This window comes from Thermobia domestica, chromosome 15 (genome assembly GCF_964235325.1).
Source record: "Thermobia domestica chromosome 15, izTheDome1.hap1.1, whole genome shotgun sequence".
Classification (NCBI taxonomy): domain Eukaryota; kingdom Metazoa; phylum Arthropoda; class Insecta; order Zygentoma; family Lepismatidae; genus Thermobia; species Thermobia domestica.
The window spans coordinates 45,889,077-45,914,061 of NC_137468.1; the positions used below are offsets into that span (position 1 = coordinate 45,889,077).

General features: G+C 36.1%; 1 protein-coding gene across 3 annotated transcripts in view; it reads left to right on the forward strand.

Moving 5' to 3' along the window:
* The first annotated feature begins 1,178 nt into the window (after positions 1-1,178).
* The window catches only part of LOC145671017 (uncharacterized), a 33,463-nt gene continuing 9,656 nt past the window's right edge, over positions 1,179-24,985 (forward strand). The window contains exons 1-4 of one of the 3 annotated variants that reach the window (XM_081739673.1): positions 1,179-1,647; positions 2,586-2,675; positions 11,829-12,046; positions 20,065-20,289. In XM_081739673.1, coding sequence (XP_081595799.1) covers positions 11,838-12,046; positions 20,065-20,289 — 434 coding nt within the window. In that variant the 5' untranslated portion in view covers positions 1,179-1,647; positions 2,586-2,675; positions 11,829-11,837. Of the gene's footprint in view, positions 1,648-2,585; positions 2,689-11,828; positions 12,047-20,064; positions 20,290-24,985 lie in introns of all 3 variants that reach the window. The other 2 variants (XM_081739672.1, XM_081739674.1) reach the window with 2 other exon arrangements.

A 24,985-nucleotide genomic window follows, 5' to 3' on the forward strand; every position in this document is an offset into this window, starting at 1 on the left:
GTGATGCTTTATTTTTTAATTTCAACACTTCCAGTAAAAATGTAATAAAGAAATAATGGCCATGTTTTTTAAATATTCAATTAGAACTGGACAATCTACACAAAATTTGCAATCGATCAGTGAAAACGTCATCTTTCTAGAGCCTGTAGTTTCCGAGATCTCATTGTCGAAAGGATTGGCCACAAACATATAAACGCCCACAAACTTAAAAAAACATTATAGCTTAAACTTATAGCTTAAAAAAACTCCAAATATGGCAGCACAATTCACTTGCATTGATTTTGGAGAAGGCTTATTAAAATATAAAGGCTTTGAAGAATAAACATTTTAAGAAATAAACCTTGTGAAAAAGGTCTATTTAAATAATTTATTAAAAGTACACATAGTTTAAAATATTTGTCTTTTTTAAACGTGAAATTACAAATAACCGTAAATCAAAGGTTTGAAATAAAAAGCTAGAGGTTGGAGCTGAGGCGTTTTTTAACTATTGTAGCATTTTAATAGATAGATAGATAAGGAAGTAAGTTTTATGGTGAAGAAAAACGAACTGGTCGCAAATTTGAGGAGAGTATTTCTGAAACATACTAAATCTGTTTTGTAGAATTCTTCACAAAGGGTAAAAAACTATATCTTTTTACATTGAAACACTATCCCAAGTGATATTTCAAACAGAATTTACCACAGAAAATAATGTGTTTTGACCAAAAATAATTACAAAATTTAATGTAAGAGGTTTCATAATACACTCTTCCATATTCAATTCAAAATCGGACATTTTTTGTATTTAACATGCTTTGGAAATACAATTCTCATTTGGTGCTGGACGCAACGATAAAGAGAAAACGTGGCAACACAGGTTTCTCAGATAGAAAGTGCAAAGCATTCTGGGTATCTTATTGACGCTAGCGTCAGTCTAAAATCCGTGTTCAAGATCAAGCCTTCTGTGTTGAGCTATAGTATACAACTATAAACTATTCAAAAAATAAGAAAAAATATATCTTAAAATTACTAAAACTTGAACATAGTGGGTCTAAATGCGTATTTTTAACCATCTTACATAAAATTAGAAGGAATATTATGATTTCAACCTCATAAATTAACGCGTAAATAGATATGATACCAACACATCCGTTTCCTGCTTATCTGCGCTATCAAATTTTATTAGCATTCTTTTCTACGTTTTTAACAATGGCCGTATTGTTAAGACGTTATTCAACACAATAATTTACATTTTTTCGTACATCCGTAATATTAGGCTTACATTCTTTTGCGACGTTTTTGTAACATAATCCTTGCATTGTGTGTATCTTATTGACTTTTATGTGCATTCTTTCCTACGTTCGGACATAAGTTGTTGTGTCGAAAACAGCATCGAGTAAACAACTCCAGGAAATTCGAACAATGTAAAAACAGGATATGCGTCACAAAGAAATGTCGCTATGATATATTAGACCGGTGGCGTAATGTACCAGGCGTAACTTCTCGATGATCTTCGAAGCATAGCATCATCTTCAGAGGACAACATTAATTCAAACTGCGCATGCGCGAAGCCTCATTACAAACTAAGAGTAGACTTTATAAATGGAGGGACGACTTCGAACAAAATCATTTGATCTGATGCTTGTGACAGAAGCAGACATCGAAAAGGTGAGTGCTCCTAATTCAGTATGTGTTATGAGTATGGAAGAGAGAGAGAGGGAGGGGATGAATGTGTATGAGTGTGTCTACAGTTGCCATTTTGTATGTGTGTGTGTGTGTGTGGGTATGATTTCATTTTTTCACAAAGGAAAATATTTCAGAATAATACTTAAATATACAGTATATTCTTAGTATGAAATTATAGAGCTAGAAATATTGTTAAGGCGTTATTCATATTTTTTTTAAAAGAAAATCTTAGAATGTTTTTGTATTGACATTATTGTTTAGATGCTATGTAAGTAAGAATTGAAATGTTGTACTACGATTATTTGATTTAACTGAAGAATTAACGATTTAGGAAGTTAATACTGCAAACGGAACAATTCTTTTACGGATAAGTAAACTTATAAATCAAGTTTTAACCTTATTAACATTACTTCTATAATGCATTTTTAAAATTAAACTTTATGCCAATGCAAAGATAAAAATAAAAAATGTTTTCGGTTTTTGTTGACCAGATTATTGCAGTATTAAGTTATCTAGTTTGGGGCAGTATGAACGACTTTCAAACCAAAAGTTCTTAAGTAATATGGGTTCAGTTTTTTCTGGCTTTTCCAGACCAGCATTCGTTCTCTCTGAATCAAAATGGCTTCCCAACTGCTGCTGAAAACTCTGTACCATTTGGAGGTGGGACCTGGAGAGGCCTACTAGCCATTACCCTACAAGGAGCGCGTCCAATTTAGCGATATACAAAAGCCTAACAAAAATATGTTCAAAAGCCTAATAATTTGGAAAAAGAAAAGAGACAAATAGTTATGTGAAAGCTATTATTATTACAGTAATTATTTTAACACGTATTAATAGTTTCCTTTTTATTTCTTACATGTTCTGGTTGTAAAACATTAAAAATAGACGAGTATATTTACATGTTTCTATTTCTACTCTAGCAAGTCGTGGAACCATCTGGGGACCAATCAACGCCATTGGGAAAGATAAAGTGGTGACAGGAAATTGGCGATTTAATTAGGGAGGAATAGGCAGATATCAAAGGTTTGTCACACTTCCTTTTTTATTATAGAATGTTAGTTCATAAAACGAGATTTAACACTAACATTTAAAGATCACAAGGAAGGATGGCGAAATGTCAGTTTTTGGTCGAAATTGAGTTAAGGATGTTAGTGTATACGCTTTGCGGAGTAGAATCTACTATTCTGATATTATAGACAAATAGTGCATACAGTATGTTATTTACATTTAATTGACTTATAGGTTTCTGTTCCTGCAATATGCTAAATAGGCTATGGATACCTGTTTTTGGTAGGGCTTGCAAAATCCACCTTCTTGCTCGCTAGTGAATATTTTTTTACTTGGCGAGTAAAGTCACAGCAAGTAAAATACATTTGGCGAGTATGAACACTGTGACTGCAAACTGGTCTGGCTAGTAAAATTTTTTAGTTGGTTAGTACTTGCAAGCAAGATTTTTCAAGCCCGGTATATATATATATATATATATATATATATATATATATATATATATATATATATATATATATATATATATATATATATATAATAGAGAGAGAGAGAGAGAAAGGAAATGCACTTACTAATTAATTTTCAGATACATTATTAGTATAGCAACGAATATTATGCTTTATTTTTTCCAAATTATGCTTTAATATGCTTTATTGTTTAAGCGTCTATAATGTACAATATTTACTATAGATTAAATATTCTAGATATTTTGATCTATTTATTAATATTTTATGCAACCAGTTTCTTTCATATTTAATAAACTTTCTATTTAATGCACCGTAAAGAGATATGCTTTATTCGAGTCAGTTTTTTTTAAAATCTCTTTTGTGCGTCTTAGAGGTGCACACATACAGAAAGAAAAAGTAAAAGATTCCACTAAAAAGTAGAAAAAGTGCTCAAGTTCAAGGTACACATAACTATATAGTTTCGAGTTCTTGTGTACTATTCATTGTTGGCGGTAAGTTTTCCTCTTTTTTCCCCTCTTTTCTTTTCTCCACATCAAAGTATTACACCGAAAAGTTTAGAGAAATAAAAATAAGCTTTTCATTGTTGCATTGTTATGTTCTCAATGATTTTGCATTGTAAATATTGGTTTTAAAAAAATATTAATACAGTATGTTAACACTGCGTTGGTCGCGCCCTCCACACTTACGTGAGTGGTCGCGCGTTCTACTATTGTAGAACATCAGTATTTTTCTGTACTGCTATGACTTTTAGCAATATTGGGTCTTGGTTATGTTAGTTATAGTATTACATAGGTTTCATAATAGTTTTAAATTATTTTGTTTCATTAAAACAACAATATTGACAAAACTAAAAATTTGGTACATCTTATTTAAAATATACCAATGTTGAACAGAAGACGGAATAAGTATTTAGGTGAAAGTGTTGAAATAACAGCATAAACCTTCTTCTATGATAGATCATATAGGTATATTGATGTACTTTTTCTGAATGATTGTCTACTCCAAGCAATAGTCACACACGCTTTCCTCTTGGTCTGGACACACCCATAGTTTTCTATAAGTTTTTTCTTGTTGACTTGTTGGGATAACAGCCCCAATGGTAACATTTTCCTACCACGGAAGCTCTGTCTTGTGGTAATGAAACGGCTTCGCTGAAGCCCAGCAGAAAGTCTTCCTTTGCATCGATGCTCTTTTGGCAAGGATTCCATGGCTAAACGTTCGTTTATTGCTGGTTTTGGCAACTCAAAAGCTAGATCGTGTAGGAAATTATAACGTCTGACATTCTCATCGTTCTTATTTCACTAAATATGTTAAGAGCATTAAACCAGCTATGTTCATCATCAGTTCACCACGAATTAGGCATAAAAATTATGAGGAACAAGCCTAAGAAAAGTTGGTATTCAAATTGGGAGTTCGTGAGTTTCTTGGCATTATGGAATCTACGTACCAGCGAGGATGTTCTACATTTTTATCTCTAAGATAGAAAACGCACGTGTCTCGAGAGAAGGTGGTGTGTCAGGACCCATGACTTCAAGACTGGCTTGCACTGGAATATTTTCTTCTTCCGGTATATTGTCTCGTACACCTTCGGTATCACTGCACTCAACTGTTTCTTCAACAAAATCTTCCTCGAGCTTATCCATGTCTTCAATCCCGAATACACTTTCACCGTCACTTTCTGCCTCTTCTAACCAAAGACGCACCTGTACTCTTTCATACTCTGACATTTCAAATATATACATGGACGTATTCCGCAAAATTAACGTGAAAATGTAAAACGAAATAAATCACTAATAGGAAACAAACTAGTACGCCAATAGTCGCGCGATCTACAATAGTAGAACACTAATGAAAATCATGTAACAAATCGGAGCAGGTGCAAGAACAAGAGCTGAAACAGGACTAGAATGTACAGAAGGTTGGCTGAGAAAGGTACATAGCCGCTCATGGCCGAGTGTGTTGCCAATTGCTCACGGTTCTAAAAATAAAACACCTGTTCTACAATAGTAGAACGCGCGACCACTGCAGTGTTAAACTTGCAGTAAAACAGAATTTTCCAAGAATTGTGCTATATATTTTCAATTATGCTTTATGCTTTATTTTCCAAAATTTTGCTTCATTATGCTTCTAAATTTAGTTTCTTCTGGACCCTTAGACAGCCACGACCATGTTCAAGGTACCAACCATATGTGTAAATTGCTGTTATGCTTTTTATGCTTTTGAGTTGCCCTAATTATTATAATTATAATGTCTACCTATTTAATATTATATTTTTATCCAATGATGGTTCGATGTTTCCACTTTCGGAATCAGTTTGCAAAAACTAAGTTTTGCTCTCATTGACATGATCTAGGATTTAGATTTCTGGGCTTTCGGCATCTACGAGCATGTTAGCCCGTCATGTATGTGGGATGACGTCTCTCAGCGGTCACAGGGGACATGTATGCTAGGTACCATCAAGGCATTTGCCTGGTGTGAATGAGAAAAATCCAAGAAAACCTCACTGAGTATGGCTGGGCAGAAAAAGGTTTCTACCGAGTATCCCCACCGGAAATCGAATCTGGGACCGCTCACACCAAAGGCTACAGCGATAGCGACTACGATACACGAGGCCACTCTCATTGGCATGAGTCTATGGTTTTTGACTTTTGATTAACTCTGTAGATTATAAGTTAAATGTTGAATCCACATTTACGTCATCCCACTTAAATTTTGGCAGCGATGAACATATAGTAAACGTAAAGTTTGAACGTTGTTTTGTTTTAGAGCTTGTTGTAACCGAAATTTCGGTTTGCCCACCTAAATTTTTGGGAGAGGTATATCATGTGCTACCCAAAATTTAGACAATTTTTTTGGTTTGCTATTTTTTTCTACGTAAAATTTAAATTGTTTCATCTAAAATTCGGTTGACCACCTGAGCTCTCTCGTGGCTAAGCGATTACCGCACGCACCTTTGGCTAGGGAGACCCGGGTTGGATTCCCGGCAGGAGCTTATGTGTTTCGGATTCCACATTAAGCTGCAGGTCCACGTCTCATATAGCTTCGCTGTTAAAACAGACGCTAAACGAAATCAAATCAATGAATCAATTGATCAGCTAAATGTTGGCAGAGATCCTACACATGACGATGGCGCATTTTTCTATTTCTTTTATTGCTATTCGCATACACTTTGTTACACCCAAATTTCAGTTAGTTCACCTAAATTTGACATGGATGGAGATAGAATCCACACGAATTTACACTTCTTATGGTTGCTGTGTATAAATTTTAATTGCTTCACCCAAATTTCGGTTCGTTCATCTAAAAGTTGGCAGAAAAAATGGAAATCTTTCAGTTTAACGTTCCAGGATTATGCCCTTTAGGCTAAAGCAGCGTTTCTCAACCTTTTTTCTTTGGGGCACACCAAAGGCGTTTCAAACTTTCGCTATACCTCTCCATGTGATCTTTTTCCCTAGATGCAAAAAAAAAAAAAAAAAAGTAAACACTTAAAAATACATACATTTAAAAAAAAATTAAGGAATGACTTTGAGATACAAATCCCACAAGCAAATTACGTAAGATTCTTGAATAGAAACATATTAGCATAATTCTTGTGACTTTAACCTGTAAGAATACACCAAGAATCGTGTTGTTGAAATTACTTTTGTGTGTCCAGTGTTTTTTGAAATCAAGACGATTGGCGATAAATTTTTATTTTCTTCTAAAGACAATTTATTTTGGTGAAGATCTTGGAAGACATTAAAAATCTTGCGACACACCTAAGATACATTCGCGACACACCTGACATGTATTCACGACACACCAATGTGTCGTAGCTAGTGCTCTCAACGGGTCGGGTTGAAGACCGACCCGACCCGACCCATGGCCAGAATTGACTGACCTGACCCGACCCGACCCGTGATCCGATCCGATTGACTCGACCCGAGCTGACCCGACTGACCGAACCCGAGTACCCTGACCCGACAACCCGACCCGAGCTGACCCGACCCGACAACCCGACCCGAGTTGACCCGACCCGTAACCCGACTCGAGCTGACCCGACCCGTTTGAGAGCACTAGTCGTAACATAGCGGTTGAGAAACACTGGGCTAAGGGAAACGAATGATTAAGGCAAGTGAATGATAATGGAATAATTGGTGGAATGAGAAAGTGGGAGGATACTGGTTTACCCTGAGGAAACACTTGGACACGATGTTGTCCAACACAAACTTACTTGGTCGGCAATCGAACCAGATACCCCACGCACCAGAGGTAGGCGCTCTACCAATGAGCCACCATGCTTCCCTTAAAGGTTGACAGAGATTCATGCATGGCCCAGTCATTTTTTTTTCAGTTTTGTTGTTTCTATTTATTCTACGTATAGGTAAGTTTTAATCTTCCTATTCACATTTCGGTTGCGCCACTTAATTTTGGCATGGTGGATATATAGTTCATCCAAATTATGATCACTATATCTTCTACGTACAAATTTTAATAGTTTTATCCAAATTTCAATTATTCCACAGCTTTGGCAGAGGTATAAAAGAATCCTTTTTTTTTTTTTTTTTTTTACAGTTTTGTTGTTTCATTATGGTATACATGTAGGCCTATACATTATAATTATTCTATCCAAATTTCGGGTCCTTCACCTAAATTTCTACAGTGGGGCACGCATGACCTATCAAAGTGTTACTTAAACGAGATATGTATAAATTTTAATTTTTTGGCCGAAATTTCGGAAGGTACACTTAAATTTTGGCAAGGACTCATAGGTTAGGATAGACTTTCCATCCTAATTTTGATTTTTTTTTGTTTTCTGTTTCTTACTTCTATGTAAAAAAAAAATACTTGTTTCCAAAAAATTGATTTAACCACATAAATTTTGGCCGGGTGTATACATGGTCCACCCAAATATGACAATTTTGTTCTTTTATGTCGTACAAGTTTAATTTTTAATTGTTCTTCCAAATCTTGATTGTCTCAATTAAATTTTGGTTCGGATGCACAAATGACCCCACCTGATTTAGAAACTATTTTTACCTTATTTTTGTTACTGTAAATAAACTTTAATTCTTCTATACGGATTTCGGTTTGCCCACCTGAATTGGCAAGGGTACACTCATGTCCAAAATGATTGTCGGATGTTTATAAATATGTTGTTGTAGGAATATAATTTGATAGCGGATTTGCCCGGTATTTCTTATAATGTTAGTATGTGTATAATCAGCAAAGACATGTATGTGGAAAATTTCATGTCAAAAGAGCAGTAAATAAGAACAATAAAATGAAAATAAAACTTTCTTGTCCATTTAGCAACATTTTGTTTGACTCATTCTAATTTTCGTAATTATAATTCTTTTCCTATGAAATTTACCACAAATATACATTTTTCGATTATACACAAAGTATCAGTATTAAGTACCCTGCAAAATCATTAACAAATTATATTCTTACAATAAGACAGTTATAGATATGCGACAATCAGGATTCATTCAAATTATGGCAAATTTACTGAATGTAAATTTTAATTGTTCTATCTAAATTTCAGTTGACTCACGTCAGTTTTGGAAAGGGTACACGCATAGACCATCTATTTTAACTTCCTTTTATGGTTTGTAAGCATACATTTTAATGCTTTGATCGACATTTCGGAAGGTTTAGTTACATTTTGGCAGGAGTTCAAAGGTGTCCCATCCTAATTTTGATGGATTTTAAAAGAAATTTGGTTAACCAATCAAAACTCCTGTATATAGGGTGTTTCAAAACAATACCGACGACGTTTGGGAGGTGACTCCTGATACCAAGATAAGAGAAAGTATAGGCAAACCTGGGTGCACAAATGTTTCCTTTCGGAGTTATAGGATGCCGAAAATATTAAAAAAATGAACTTTAAAGGTCCATAGCCCCAAAACTGTAGGACCTATCATAGGCAGGTCAAAACTTCACTTAGAAACTAGTATGTGCACTATCCAAAAACATGTTTCAGAATGCTATGGTACTTACACAACAAATTTTATAGAGGGAGGTTTGGCTACCGGCTTCGATCGAAATTCTATTTGCAAATCTCTACTGAACTGTAACGAACTCAAAGCCATTTCTGAAGCTGTTACTCACGAGTAACGAAATATGGATAACCTACGACAACAATGGGCGTAAAAGATCATGATCGAAGCGAGAAGCTTCACAGTCAGTGATAAAGTCCATACTCTGCCGTGTCGCGACAAAACGCTGTAACTTGAGTTACATTGTTTTGTCGCTATAAGCATTTTTGAATTTCCCGCCACCGATATTTATGTTCACCAGACCCAGCATTGAGCTGAGTCAAATACTTTTGAAAATATACCAAAGAGAATTTCGATGTAAGTAGGAAATTAGCCGGTCTGTGGCGACTTTACGGCTCTTTTTCTCAAAACTGCTCCGCCAAAGTTACAGCGTTTTGTCGCGACAGGGCAGTATGGCATCGTGGATTTTGAGGGGCTGCCGTCGGGCAGAACGGTAGACTCAGACTTGTGCTGTTGACAATTAACGCGAGTGCATCTAGCAATTCAAAAGAAACAGCCGGAATCAGGGGGTAAAAATGAGGGGGAACTCGGGAGGATACCGTTACCCCACTTCCAAAAATATCTGTGACCAAGGGCGCCCATGTTGTGGTTTCCAAGGGGCGGGGGGCAAATATAAGCGACATTTGAAATTAGTTTCAAATTTTGCGGTATCTATTCTAAAATTTCTATTGGGTTTTCGATCTTCCGAAATACAATTTCCTCTAGGGAGACGAGCGCTCCACCTTACCCCCCCTGATGGGCGCTCTTGTCTGTGGTGTCTCTCCACTTCCTATAAAATACAATGGGCAAAGGTAGGCACGGGAGACGGTGTGATGTCATCCGTCCTTCTATTTTTTTCAGATCCACTTTTACCCCTGGCCGGAACTAGTCAACAAAAATAGTGTCGTATACCACGCTGACACCAGACCGCATACATCATTGAAGACCCATCATTTTTTAGAGAACTTGATTGGGAGGTTTCAATGCATGCTCTGTATATCCAGACTTGGCACCGTCAGATTATAATTTGTTTCGATCTCTGCAAAAGTCCCTGAAAGGTGTTAAGTTAGCTTCAAAAGAGGCATGTAGAAACTACGTAATCACAATTTCTTGACCAGAAACCACAGATGTTTCACAGAACTCACATATACCAACGACATTATGGTGTTCCCCGAAAGATGGAAGATCGTCGAACAATATTGCGCATACACTGAGAAAAATCCGTAATCCGGACAGCGGTATATTATAAAATATACGGAATCCTTATGATTACTATAGAAATCAGTACGAAGCATACGTTATCCATATGCTACATACGGACCCACTGCCCTTAGATGTTACAGCATGTGTTGCAGGATGTCTGACATCTAACAGTCTTAAGTATATTATATATGTACACATATGTTACATACGTAAGCTATATGTTACGTGTGTCTGTATGTGAGATCCCGATCACCTACAGTTCTTTCCTTCGTAAGGAAAGCACGTTCATTCGGAATACTTATACGGAAAGTAGGATAAGGGTGGGGCATTTTTTAAAACAACGGAGGAAAATTAAATATTTACGTTTTAATGTACTTCAAAGACAGATTACATGTAATTTCAATCATTAATGAACAATAGAAATACACATTAACTAAGTTTTTGACAGCCACTTAACATCATTTTACATCCAAAAAATTGAAGATTTTGGCCATCTGTCCCACCCAGGTGGGATAGATGGCGCATCGGGGTGAGTAAGATGGCGGAGAGAGAATGTCAAACAAAAAAAAAAGTTTATAACCTTACACATTCTTTCTGGTAGCCTGTAGTTTCTTGTTTAGTATTCGTCCATAAGGAGAACACTTATCTGAGTACACTGGGCATGTTTCTTGTAGCCACCTTGCGCACATAACACATTGTATCCTCTCTGCGTTGGATGTAGTTTCTACATACAGTTCTAGGCACTGAAAACATTCATTTTCGTTGTCACCAGTAGAACTGTCATACATGACAAGCAAAGATGGGAACGATGACAAATCGGTCCCGGGTTCGATTCCCGGTGGGGTCACTCGATTGAAAAAGTGTAACACGCTTTTTCAGGCCAGCCACCCTGAATGAGGTTTTCTTGGATTTTCCTCATTGACACCAGGCAAATGCCTGGGTGGTACCTAACTTATAGGTTCCAGACCGCTTCCTTCCTTCCCCAATTCTTTCTTCCTTCCCTTTCCCCCGATTGTGTGCTCACCGAGGGACTCATCCCTCAAATCGTGACGGGCTAAATGGCCTTAGATGCCGAAAGCCCAGAAATCTAAATCCTGAATCCCGGGGCGATAAGAAAGAAGAAGTGTTACTCATTCTTCTAACACAGTATTCGTTCTGTGTTGGTCACGTGATGCGCCATCTGTCCCCCCTGCGCCATCTATACGCTTCCTACTCTATGTATAAAATATACTTTCTCAGTTATACATTTGCTGTACGTTAAGTACAAAACTACAGGATTTATACATGTAACCTACGTTTTTACGTGCGCTACATACGTTTTTTTCAGTGTATGTGATTTTTAAATCACAATAAATGTATTTTCAATTTAGACTTCGAAATGATCAATATTTTTTAGATAATGAAATATTATAGATACTAAATGCCATTAATTAATGTACAGATTATTATTTGACTTTTATTTCAGGAGGACAACATGGTAACTATGGATCTTTACACTATATTTCAATTGTGCGTTGTGATATTTATGGTGATTTCGTGTTGTTATGTGATAATAAAGCTTCTACTCAGTTTGAATCGAGCTAGGCTTATGATATTTCTGAACGTATTCCTGTCTTCTGTCGCTGTTGGCCTCATCATTCACACAATATACTTTATACTGGTTAAGATTTACCCAAACTTATGGTAAGTACATGTTATCTTAAAATATTAGATAATTATTATGAATTTAAATCCGTATACTCCAGGTCAGGGTGCAAACTTTCAAAGTCAGACATCCTCGCCAATCCAAAAATGATGGTCGCTAGTATCTCTAACGTAAAAATTATGATAGATCCTCCCTTCCTCCCCCCTCCTCCACGGCCTTGGTTTGACAAAGAAAGAGATTACATCAGAGCATAAATTTTCAAAACCAGACAATTAGATTCAGGATAATCAATTTTGAATTGGACAATTCATATACGTGTTAAAAACTATCTTACCTTAAGAATTCACGTTTATATAGCGCTCTCTCTCTACACTGAAGTACCAGCTGATCAAAGTCCTTAAGTGAAGGTCCATTGTTGGAAATTGTCAGCAAATCATCCAGTGAATTCCTGTAGGTAGTCTTAACTGTTTAGACCGCTGAAGCCTCTTTCACATGAAGCTGTACTTCGGATAAAACTGCACAAAATGTGACAATTGGAAGCAAATTTGGGATCTCGTAATGAAGTTTTCACTATAAATCTTTTCAGTTGTTGATTCAACGTCAATGAAGGAAACAAAAGTTTATATTCTGCCTATTCTACTAAGACAAGGTAAACTTTTTCACTGGATAAATGTGTTGCAAACACTTAAAAACAAGTTTTATTTCTTCCACACCAAATTCAGGGATTTATTCTTTAGGAGGCCAGCCCAAACTGTCAAATATATGAAGGGACAGAACTACCTCTGATGATACAGATTGCAACCGTTCTGTCATTGTACATTTTCGCATTCTTAAATCATTCCTACTGAACACTGGTCGCCAGCTCTAAATTTCTAGTCGCCAATGGCGACCTGGCGACCCGAAATTTTGCGCCCTGCTCTAGATTTAACATATTCTGTGGATTCTTATGTTGTTAATTTCATAAACGAAAAGTCTTAAGATATGATTTGTTTTCAAATTCCAATTCGGCATCATGCAGCAAGCAAAGGGGATTTGACGTTACTTAAATGCTGAATTTTAACGTACGTTTCGCTCGTTATCGTATTGGATTTTCGCTTCTCCGAACTCCAGCGAATAACTAACTAGGTTTTTATTAACTTTTTTTTTCAAGTTCAACCAAAACCACTAGAAAAAGAAACTATAATTTATGTGTAAATGATCTTACAAAGACTATCCATAAATAGTCGATAATTATTTACTTTACTTTCCGTCTAAAAACTTTTTTTGTTAATTGCCATTAGATACAATTATCATTTAAAAGATTGTTACATTACGAATAAAGATTGTTCGTTAATTTAAAGGATTGTTACATTACTATTGTTTGTATTACGAAGGCCATTCGAAAGGTAATATCCGATTAGTTGAAAAAGAGAGACCAAAATAAATAAGAATTATTTTTCAATTTAGTTTCCATAAACATTCAAGCAATTATCATATCTCTACACTAGCTTAGAAATTCCATCAGCATAAAAATCTGCCGCCTGTGCCTTAAGTCATAGTACTTTCTGTAGTCTAACCTCTGTTTTACTATGTTATAGGGTAACTGTCCCAATAATTGACAGTATAAGAACAGTGTTTGACAAATTGCAAGTTTCTTCACCCTTTAAATGAGCCTGGCTTACTGATCTCTCGTAGAGGTACGAAGGCGTCCTTCCTTCATCTATATAGACCATCATAAAAATAATAGACTAATAATTATTATTTTTTACAATATGTATACGAAAAGTTGATCATTGTACCAGTAATTGACACCAAGATTTGTGAGATTCACCAGTAATTGACACCTTGTGACCCAGTAATTGACATCTCCTAATATCTGATTCTAATGAACCATATAACTTTCTACCAACTTATCAAGCTGATTTGTAAGTTTCCACCTGGATAAATATGTTTATTTCTTTCGCTAATACAGCTATTATAGTACTATTTTGCACTGTCCATCGATTTTCTGTTTTCTTTGGAGAACTACTACTTAGAGGCAAATATTAACAGTGGTGTGGGATTAACAACACTGCAAAGGAAGAAAAGGTGGCAGCATTTGCTTGTACCTAGTCCCGCAGTCTTGTTGCGTCGGAAAAAAGACGACAGTGTCAATTACTGGTACACTGTCAATTATTGGGACAGTTACCCTATAACACAGTTCTGGAAATTTGTGGAAATTCATCGTATGGAAATTCACGAACTTTGGCATCAATTTTCTTAACAAGCTCATCAGTGACGTTGGTGAAGTGTCATTTCTCTCTTCGTCATGAGTGTTTGTTCGTCCACTTTTAAATGAACGAACCCATTCACGAATAACTCTTTTACTCATCACACTTGGTCCATACACGGCATCAAGTGCCCGATGAATAGCTGCTGGCCTGCTGCCGAACGTTGATTTGCCATAAGAAAACGTAAAACAGCTCGCACCTCGAACTTGGCGGGGTTTTCTATTGCAGAATACACTTTGAGAAGCTACAAAGGTGGAACTAGTGATCAGACGACCTTCACTCTACTACGGCTGTTTGCAGACTGATCTACTGCGTACGTCTATGCAAAGATGGCAGCACTGACCCCAACTACTTCATGCACACTGATCAGTCGGAGGTTACTTTCCGAACGTGCCTCGTATTTCTGCAGTATTCAACGAAACACGTCAATACTAATCATTTTATGTATTTATTCCTTAAAGAAACCTCATAATTTTTTTATCTCCCGAACGGAAGATGCTATTGAACATAAACTTGAGATCATATACATGCATCTATATCTATATCTATATCTATATCTATATCTATATCTATCTATCTATCTATCTATCTATCTATCTATCTATCTATCTATCTATCTATATATATATATATATATATATATATATATATATATATATATATATATTTTTAAATATATATATATACAAGGGAGGATCCAGGGGGAGCTATAGGGGCTGAGGCCCTTACCCCTTGACCCTCAGGATACACTGGATAAAATGGACTTCAATCCTGTTTTACACTGCATAAAGCGACAAACTATGGTTTAGCCCCTCCCTTGATCATATCCTGGATCCGCCACTATATATATATATATATATATATATATATATATATATATATATATATATATATATATATATATATATATAATGTACATATTAATTTTATGAAAACTGTTTAAATCTTAGTAAGAAGATGTCGGTTAACAGTTAGACTGCCGTGTTGCTCACACCATGGGCTACCGCTGTATTGTACCGTGGCGCCGGCATCCCACTGTATGGGTACATAGAGATATTACCCCTCAAGCCGAGCTGCCCACGGTGTGTGCACACTGATCAGCAGTTTCTTATAGTAGCTTCATTTAGACGGCCTCCGGGTATAATAAACACCTGTAGTCTGGGGGGAAAAACTGGTTTAGATAGAAAATATACACAATTTTTTGATCAGAAGAATAATACATATTGATTATCATGATACTTACTACATTCCTCATGGCCTGGGAGGCTCAAAAAGTTTTTTTTTATATGGCGGCAGTCTAGGTGTTTAATTTTATCTCTGTGATTTCTGATAAATACACGATACCGATAATTACATATATACTAACGTTTGAGAGCACATTCAGTTACAATCGAAACAAGGTATCATTTGTTCCATGATTTATTTGCACTCGCAGCTACCACCCTTTAAGACAATTTCAACGAACTAGTATAATAATAATAATAATAATAATAATAATAATAATAATAATAATAATAATAATAATAATAATAATAATAATAATATTTCTCCATCAGCCAGTCTCCTGTCATTTAATTTTCAATCACGCCTATCATTGCACTCAATGTACGAATAATACAGTAGGAAATTTAGAAACTGCCTTAGTTCTGCTACAAATTCACTTCTTTCAACCATGTTTCGAATAACGCCTCTGTTCTTACACTACTGCTCTGCCCACATATAACATTTTAACATGGTACTGTTATCTGTCAGTCCGTCCTCGAACTACGCCTATCACTGCAAGCAATTTACGAATGAAGTTAATTTCAAAACTGCTTAAAGTCTGTGATAGACTGCGTCTCTTGGGTGAATGTTTCGAGTAATGCCTCCATTTACGCAATACTGCTGTGCTTTCTTTTAGCGTTTTAACTAAGTGTTGACATCTGACTGTCATTTTTTTTCAAACCACATTCATCTTCCTCTTTCTCTGTCTGTCTTTTCCCATGTATGTGAAGTCGACGTTCCCGAAGAGTCTTCTACATAGCCTGTCTCTGAAGCTCTTCCTTCTTAGATCTTTTTTTTTCTTCCTGAAGTCATTTTTAACCATATACATCAATTTCCCCCTAGGTCTCCTTCTACTTCACTTACCATCTTTCTTCTCACAACAATCGTTTTCTTCTTGTCATAAGATAGCCACACCATTGCAATCTTCTTTGTTTGATATCCTTAGATATCTCTATAACCTTAGTAGTTCCCCTTAACCTCTCATTCCTCACTCTGTATATTCTTCTCTCACATATGTAACGCAGTGCTCTGATTTCAGTAATATTCAATCTTTTCTTTTCTTTTCTTTTTCTTTTTTTGATTTCTTTATTGGCCATGTTTCTGCTTCCTATATCGTTGCTGGCTTAAACACTATTTTATAAATCATCCCATCATTCATTACCGTGATTCTATGGTCACACAAAATTTCACATGTTTTCACCAATTTTTCCATCTCTTTTACATTTTCTGTGCTATTTCTATGGCGGAATCATCATTCTTGCTGCAAATGAGCCTAAATATTTAAAGTTTTTCACACCATTCAATTGTTCTCCTTGCAGCCTTACTTCTCCATTTCCTTTTTCGTTTAACTCGAGATATCCCGTTTTCATTCTATTAATTTCTATTTCTCTATCGTTCAAAGATTTCCTCTGATTCTATATTTTCCTTTTAATCATCTTTGCTATTTTTATTGCATAGTACAATATTGTTGACAAACATCATACACTATGGGAAGTCATCCTACACATTTTGAGTTATAATATCCATGACAAAGTTGAAGAGGTACGGATCTAAGGGCGAGCCCTGGTGTAATTCAACTTTAGCAGGGATTTGGTGTAAAAATCTCACTTTACTCCTCACTTGGGTCGTAGCTTCTGTATACATACTTTAGATTATCCTTACGTATTTCTTTGGCACTCCTTTCTTCCTCAGATATCTTCATATTTCCTGATGTAGCACACTTCCATAAGATTTTACAGGACAAAAAAGGTCATATGCATTTCTTTTTGTTTTCCCTGATGCTTTTTCGGTAATTTGTCTTAGTATAAAAACTGAGTCCGTTATACTCTTTCCTAGGATAAATCCAAATTGTTCTTCCCTTATTGAGGTTCCTTCCTGTAATCACCGTTCTACGATTTTCTCCCAAATCTTCATCGTATGTGACATTAGTTTGATTCCGCTATAGTTTTTACAGTCCAGTACTCTTCCTTCTCATTGAAAATAGGTGCAATAATACTATCCCTTCACTGGCTTAGGATATTCAGAGATTTTCTGGATCAGATCTCATACGATATCTACACTTTCTGCTCCCAAAATTTTACATGTTTCTACTTGTATGCTATCTGGGCCTATTGTTCATTTTCCTTATAGCATTCTCTACTTCTTCCAGGCTTGTTCTGTATGTTGCTCCAAGATTTGGAGTTTCATCACTGGAAACTTTCCTCGGATTTTCCTCATCTAAAAGCTTTTCGAAATGATCGGCCCATGTTCCTTTGATCCTGTCTTCATAGATAAGCACAAATCCTGTCATCTTTCATTTGCCTAATGTGAGTAATATGCTTTGTTGTTTTGTCTCAATTTTTACTAACCTGTATAGCTTTTTCACTCCTCTTGGTGTTTAAGGTTTGTCATACATTTCATACTAGGCTTGTGAGCTTATTCGTAGTTAATCAGTTAGGTACGCGCCTTTGGCTGAATAGGCAGCAAAAACGGGAGACACGAGTTCCATTTCCTGCGGAAGCTCATGTGGTTAGGATCCCACGTTAAGCTATTGGTCCACGTCTCATATAGTCTCGATGCTGAAAAGGCACGCTAAACTGAAAATCAAATCATCCCAGGCTTGCGCTTTTGCTCTGATCATTGCCGTTTTTGCTGCCTATTCAGCCTCCCAATAAACAACCAACTTTTTCTTTGCATCTCTCTTTGTGCCAATATCTTCCTGCATTTCCTCATTCATACGCCACGTCTCTTTTCCTGCGAAGAGAATCTGTCCTGAAGTTCTACCCGAAGTCTTCTGTACGGTCATTAATATGTTCATGCTGTTTTCCCTTCACCATTTTTGCACATCCTCTTCTTGCAGGTTTACTCCTTTCGGAACATTTTCTTTGAACGATCTGCATAATTTCTCTTCTTTCAGTCTCTATCATATAATTTTCTGATCTCCATTTCGTGGTCACCTATTGCATTTACTCGCGAAATTTCAATCCACTCTTTAGGGGGCGCGGTGGCTCAGTGGTAGAGCGTTCACCTCCGGTGCTTGGGGTCCCTGGTTCGATACCAGCTCGCGCCGTGTGGACTTGGTGGTGGACAAACACCGTGCTCGTGGGTTTTCTAGGGGTTCTCCCGTTTTCTCCCACTTTCTTCATTCCACCATTTCACTCATCTCTCATCATCACCGTCTCCTTTAGCCTCACCGGCATAACCGTGGGACGTAAAACTTAAGAGATTTCATTTTCTAATCCACTCTCACAATTCTACACTACGTGGCCAGGTTTTGACCATTTGTTACTTTGCAGTGTTTAATTTTCTTAAGATAGTTTCCGACACTTCGATTTTACTTTATTTTCCACTACTCTTGTAAGTCAGTAGGTCCTCCTTCGTCTTTTGAAAATATATTGCAAATCACCAAATCAAATGCCGTTCCAAAGTCTATCACACTTTCTCATTCCTTGTTACTTTCTGCCACACCTCAGTCACTGTGTGTTCTTACAATCTTTTCCTTGCTTCTACCGATATGGTCATTTAAGTCGCCTCCCGCAATTACTCTTTCCTCGACAGGGATGCTCGCGGAGTTCGTGGTTCAAATGCGCCCAGAATTCTATATTTTCTTTCTCCTCGCTAGGGATGCGCACGAGCCAAGATTTGTGCCTGTCTCGTCTCGAAAATGTGCTGTAAAAGTGATGTATCGACTCGGAAAATGTATATTTTACTATTGGAAGAGCCGTGTCTCGACTCGAACTTTGTCAGCAAAATCCTGTCTCGACTCGTCTCGTGCGCATCCCTACTCCTCACACTCTACTTGCGGAGCACATGGGCATACCTCATTAATACTAATTGATACTAATTACTCTGTTGTTTCCTCTATTCCCACTTACCATAGAGACCACTAGAAATAACAATCTCCACGCAGTTTCTTCGTTGTTGATATGTTCCACTATACATCAACTTGTAGCCACTTCCTAGTTATCTGACTTATTACGTACCTTTCCATCTCGTTTCTTGGACTCACGAGATCTCCAACTCTCTTCTTTCCATCAGTTCTGCAATCTCGCTTCCCCGTCTACTCATTGTCCTGATATTTCGTGTTCTTACTCTTACCATTACATGAACTAGTTTCTTTAGCCGAGTGTGTCATGGACTCGGTAACCTTTGCCTATTTCTCACAGAAGTTGGACAAAGCCTCTACGCATTGCCAACGATGTACATCAGAGCGTTTTCTGACGCTGTATTTAGATTATCCATGATGGTGGTTTTGGCATAGGTTTTACGACCGGATATCTTTCCTGACGTCAATTCTTCTCATTTTCCCAAGCTTGAGACTGGCATTAAGTTGGGCTGGATTGCTCCCATTCTTTTCACGATGGTTGAATAATTCTTCGAACTACTCTATTTTTATTGCAAAATTAAAAAAACAAATCGCTCTTGCTTCTAATTTAAGTGCAATTTTAATGTATGTGGCCTTTTTTTTTTTTTACAGGCATTTATATCAAGGTATATATGTATATACACTGTATTTTAATTATTGTGTAATATGTCCATCTTATATACAGTATTATTTCTTCTAGCATTTCATCACTGTGTTACGGATCAGAGTTGACCACTGCAGACGAGATTGGACTGTATTGTATCTCTCTCATACTGGGTACAATTATTGTCTTTGTTCTAATTATGGTGTGTCAGTATTGCCACATCAAGTTAAAAAAATTCTTGCGTGCCTTCAATATACTGATGATGACCATCTTGATGGACCTGCTTATGTACAAGTTAGTCTCGAAGATGATTGAGGACGGGTATGTATCTAAAATATTTTATTAACTTTTCTAAAAGTATAACGTACATGGAAAATAATCAATGTTCAAATGGAATTTGACTGATTGATTAATATTGTAATACTCGGTAGAGAAATGGTACACGTTTTTTTCCTCATATTTTTATTACAAAAGTTTCTACAAGTTTATACAGTAGATTACAAATAAGTAATGCCTCTATAATCGTTTTCTCTATAATTTGAACTTCTTGCCCATAGCACCGCGAAGTTTAAAATTGTTGTTAGGAACGACCCTACCTGATGCGGCTGAATCTAAAGGAACCTCTTGCCCGAAGCAGCGCAGAGATAGGGTACTGCCTGAAGCAGTGTGGATATAGGTAAGAAGCCTCTTGAACAAAACAGCGCAGAGGTGAGGTTAAGAGAGTCTCACCCGCCCAGAGCAGCTTAGAGAGACAGGTAGGATCTGATCAGTTGGTAACTGATTTCGTCTACCTCTATGCATTCTCTTTTATAGCCAGTCTTTGCAGGCGAAGCGTGTGAAGGGGTTGAAGGTGCCCTCTACATAACTCTTCATGTCCTCTTTGTATTTAATCGGAAACGGCATCCGTCGGCTACTTGGTGCTGCTTATGTTGAAATACGTGGTGGTGTTTGTTAAATGAGGAGGAGATCACAAACACTGAAAACACTGGTAACACTGATCACAAAGCACTGGAAATACTATAAACTAATGGAGCACTAGAGTATGAGGCGACACTGTATTAGAGATGCAAGGGCTCGGAAAAAAACCGGCTTTTTTGAAAAAAAAAACTCGGTTTTTTCTGCTTCGCTTTTTTGCTTGGGAAATTTTGGGCTTTTTCAAAATTCTGCTTTAAATTGATAAAGCAGACTTTGTTTCGCTGCTCTATAACGCAAAACGTCATTTAATTAGTGGTTGATGCTGACAATAATATAAAACCTCGAAAATAAACCATGAATTTCGAAAAGATATTTCAAACAATTTTACTTCAACATATTTACATTATGAATTCCAAAGGATTAACCAATGTATATAATAAGAATTTTTTAATCTCCTATATACAAAAGTAAGCAGTGTTGGTAAGAACCATTGTTGTTTTTGAAAATGTCAAAAACCCGCTTTTTGGAGGAAGTTTAAACCAGTTTTTTTTTTTTTTTGGTTTAAACCAGGGTTTTTGATTTAGATATTTTGCTTTATGTATTTATATTACATATTCACAGAAATAAGTTTGTTTCGCCTTGGTGTTATTATGCAACAACGGGGTTATGCTGGAAGAGGTCCCATAAGCTTAAAGAAGTCCGGTCAGTAAATTTCTTAAATTGAGAAACTCCCGCCCTAGCCATCGGGAAAATCCCGTCATTATTTTAAATGTAAAACAATAACGGGAAAATCCTGTTATTGCTTTGCATGTAAAATTTAAAGGTCAACGTATCATAATCGGTACGCTAAAAATGAGGTATTAAATTACAAATTTAGTATGTAGATATCATTGAAAGTCCAATCCAAGCTAATGTTGGAAACTACGTAAACAATCGATAAATTTTGCCAATTTCTATTAATATATTTAAGCAACCATGGCTTCTTTATAAAAGAACAGGCATTCAGGCATGCAGAAATATACAATTTGGTTTCGTTTCATATGTTTAGGCTTAACATCCTTACGTAATACCAGGTCATCAAGGAGAAGACTTTCGCTTAAAGTGACATCCGAACCTCTACTTGGTTTACGCATGAAAGAAGAATTGTGAAAAATAGATAAACGTAATGCAGATGGTTTGATATGTGGAAACGTCAGCATGAAGTTCATACGATTCGCATTTTTCGTTCTTTTTATATTTTTGGTTTAAATCAGTTATTTAAAAAAGAAAAAGCTGGTGCAAACCAGCCAACCCTAAAAGTAAACATTTCTATATATATATATATATATATATAATAAATACACAAATAACTAGCAAAATTGTATGTAGTATTTTTACTTCAAAATATTCCATACTCTCTTTTTGAAACAAAATAAAATTAAAATAAAACAGAGAAATACTTAGATTTATATGATACACTTAAAGGCTGCACATCTAGAGGTTTTGGTTCTGTATATTCTTGAAATTCTACAGTTAAGTTTCATATAACCACCATCACGGGTTTACCCAATCCTCAAGTTTTCTGAATTTTCAACAAGAGGGATTTAACATATCATTACGGACCCCCCCCCAAAAAAGGACTACGGAATATATTTAAGTTAAGCTAAATACAACTGCACAACAAACATGACTGAGTGGTTAGCTTTTGCGCATCTATCGGGAAGTCCGGGATTCAACCCAGCATTCGACCATTCTGACAAAGATTTTCTTCGTTTCATCTGTAAATGTAGAAATAGTGCATGTACTGTGAGTTGGCCGACTTCCTATCTTATTGTTTTTAAATCGTTATTATTACTAATTACCAGCAGTGACGGTTTTGCGAAGGTTAGGGGGGCGGTGTTTCGGACTGAAGCCTGTTCCCCAAAGTTACGGAATGTCTAAAACAAACGAAAAATCTATTAGTTATGCCTTTACTCATAAGCTTTAAGCTTCCGTCAAATAAAAATCACGAATGTTTAGAAAAACTAAATATTAGTAAGAAAAAACCCCTCCCAAAGTACTTTTCTAAATCCGCTACTGATTATTTGTATAAATTGGTATTCAGGTTTGTATCCGGAAAATTATTGCTAAATCATTGCACAGCTACAGTATAACAGAAATGTAGAAGTACAGTTTGACGGATATATTAAAAACGTACGCTTTGACGGATATATAGAAAAACGTAAGTTTAATTTTTACACGGATGACAAACTAAAATGATTTAGAGAAGAAAAATAATGTCGATAGCTCAAAAGTTAAAATAAAGTTAAATAGCTCTAAAATTACCCTTAAATACTACATTCCTCATCTTAGCTTTAATTCGTAAAACATGTGCTCCATCCATCTTGATGGTGAATTTCAGAGCGAAATATAACATTTAGGTCATGGAATTCTTATCTAACTATAGAATATACTATAAGAAAGCTATTTAGATAGAAAAATCATGAAAATGAAAAAAGCCAAAATTTCCAAAATTCTCGTTTTTTTCCCAAAAGCCGGCTTTTTATGTGAAAAAAACTATCGATTCAAAAAAGCCGGCTTTTTGCATCTCTACACTGTATAACACTGGATCGTATACAAGGGTATGTTTGTCGTAAAGAGATAGGTGGTTTCACACTTTGTTCCCAGTAACTAAGATAGGATCAACACTGGGTATCATTTCCATCAAAGATGAGGGTGTGTTAGCACCGACTTAATTGAATAAATTTAAACCAATCCGCCTATTGTGTTAGGTTCGTGAAAAAAATGCAATTTCCACAATGGCAGGTGGTTGTTTTTCTAATATTGTACTCTTAAGTGAAATTTCCGTTTTGGGACTAGGTACAGTTCGTCGAAAATGAATTCTTTTATAAATCAGGCATATATAAATAAGAAAGATTACAATAATAGCAGTAATAATAGATGCTATCAGAAATAGAATCATGCATAAAGTGGGAAAATGAAAATCATTGTTGTGTTTATTCGTCACACATTAAGTATTGCGGAGGGAATGAAGTGAAATGCTAATAACAATAAGAAGTAAAAGGATTAAAACGCGAAATGCTAATCACAATAAGAAGTAAAAGGATTAAAACGCGAAATGCTAATAGCAATAAGAAGTAAAAGGATTAAAACGTGAAATGCTAATAACAATAAGAAGTAAAATGATTAAAACGCTGATGGTTATGATAGTCCAGGGCAGATAGCTATGGAATTGGACTTCGAAGAAATGATATTGTAAGTTATTTGGTTCTCGTTATAGAAGAACCTGCCATCGAGGTTGACCGTTCTGGAGATTAAGAGTAAAGTTGAGATCAAAGTTGTCAGGTAAAGTCCTTTGTTCTATTGTAAAGTTGGTTGAATGCATGGTTGGCAAGTTTAAATTATCTGTCTTTATGAATTCGAATTGCTCATAATAGGAGAAACATGTCGGTGAGGATTTGATAGTGTCCTCCGCCATAGTCTGGTTATGTTGTCTAGATGACAGGTTTCCATGTTTTATTCTGCTCTCTTATTTTTGGTTCATCTTGGATTCTTGTTTTAAATGTTTCTGGTAATTCGACCTTGTATAGGTTAGGATCAGTTTACAAATGATCTTCACTGAACCAAGAAAAGATTTAGAAAATACTTCTCCTTGATCTTTTTTTCCTGAACGGGAAGAAGACATGAATTCTCTGACCTAAACATGTCGTTAGTTTATGACTCTTGTAGTAATTTTTCAACTGTAGTCGAAAGTCTTTTTAAGATTCGTCTTTACAATGTACTTAATTTTTGTTACAGATTCTATCTCTATTTGTGCTTGAAGGAACGTTCGAAGTTGGCATCCTGGGTTCAAACCCAAAAAGTTAAAAACAAGCTGAGTGCTTAGTTCGCGTTTACACATGTGTATTTGTTGTGAATGTTAAATGTGGTAGCCATTGTTGCCAGTCTGTTTGATGTTCCTGGACGAATAATTTCAAAGAATTTGGGATGGTTTTGTTCAGCGCCGTAACTTAGATTTTTTTCTTCCTGGAGGAGCAAGCATTAATACGCGTATTTGGGTCCCCTAGAAAAAGTTGTTTTTCTAATTCTTTGGCCCCCCTTTTTCCATCTTTTTCTTACTCTT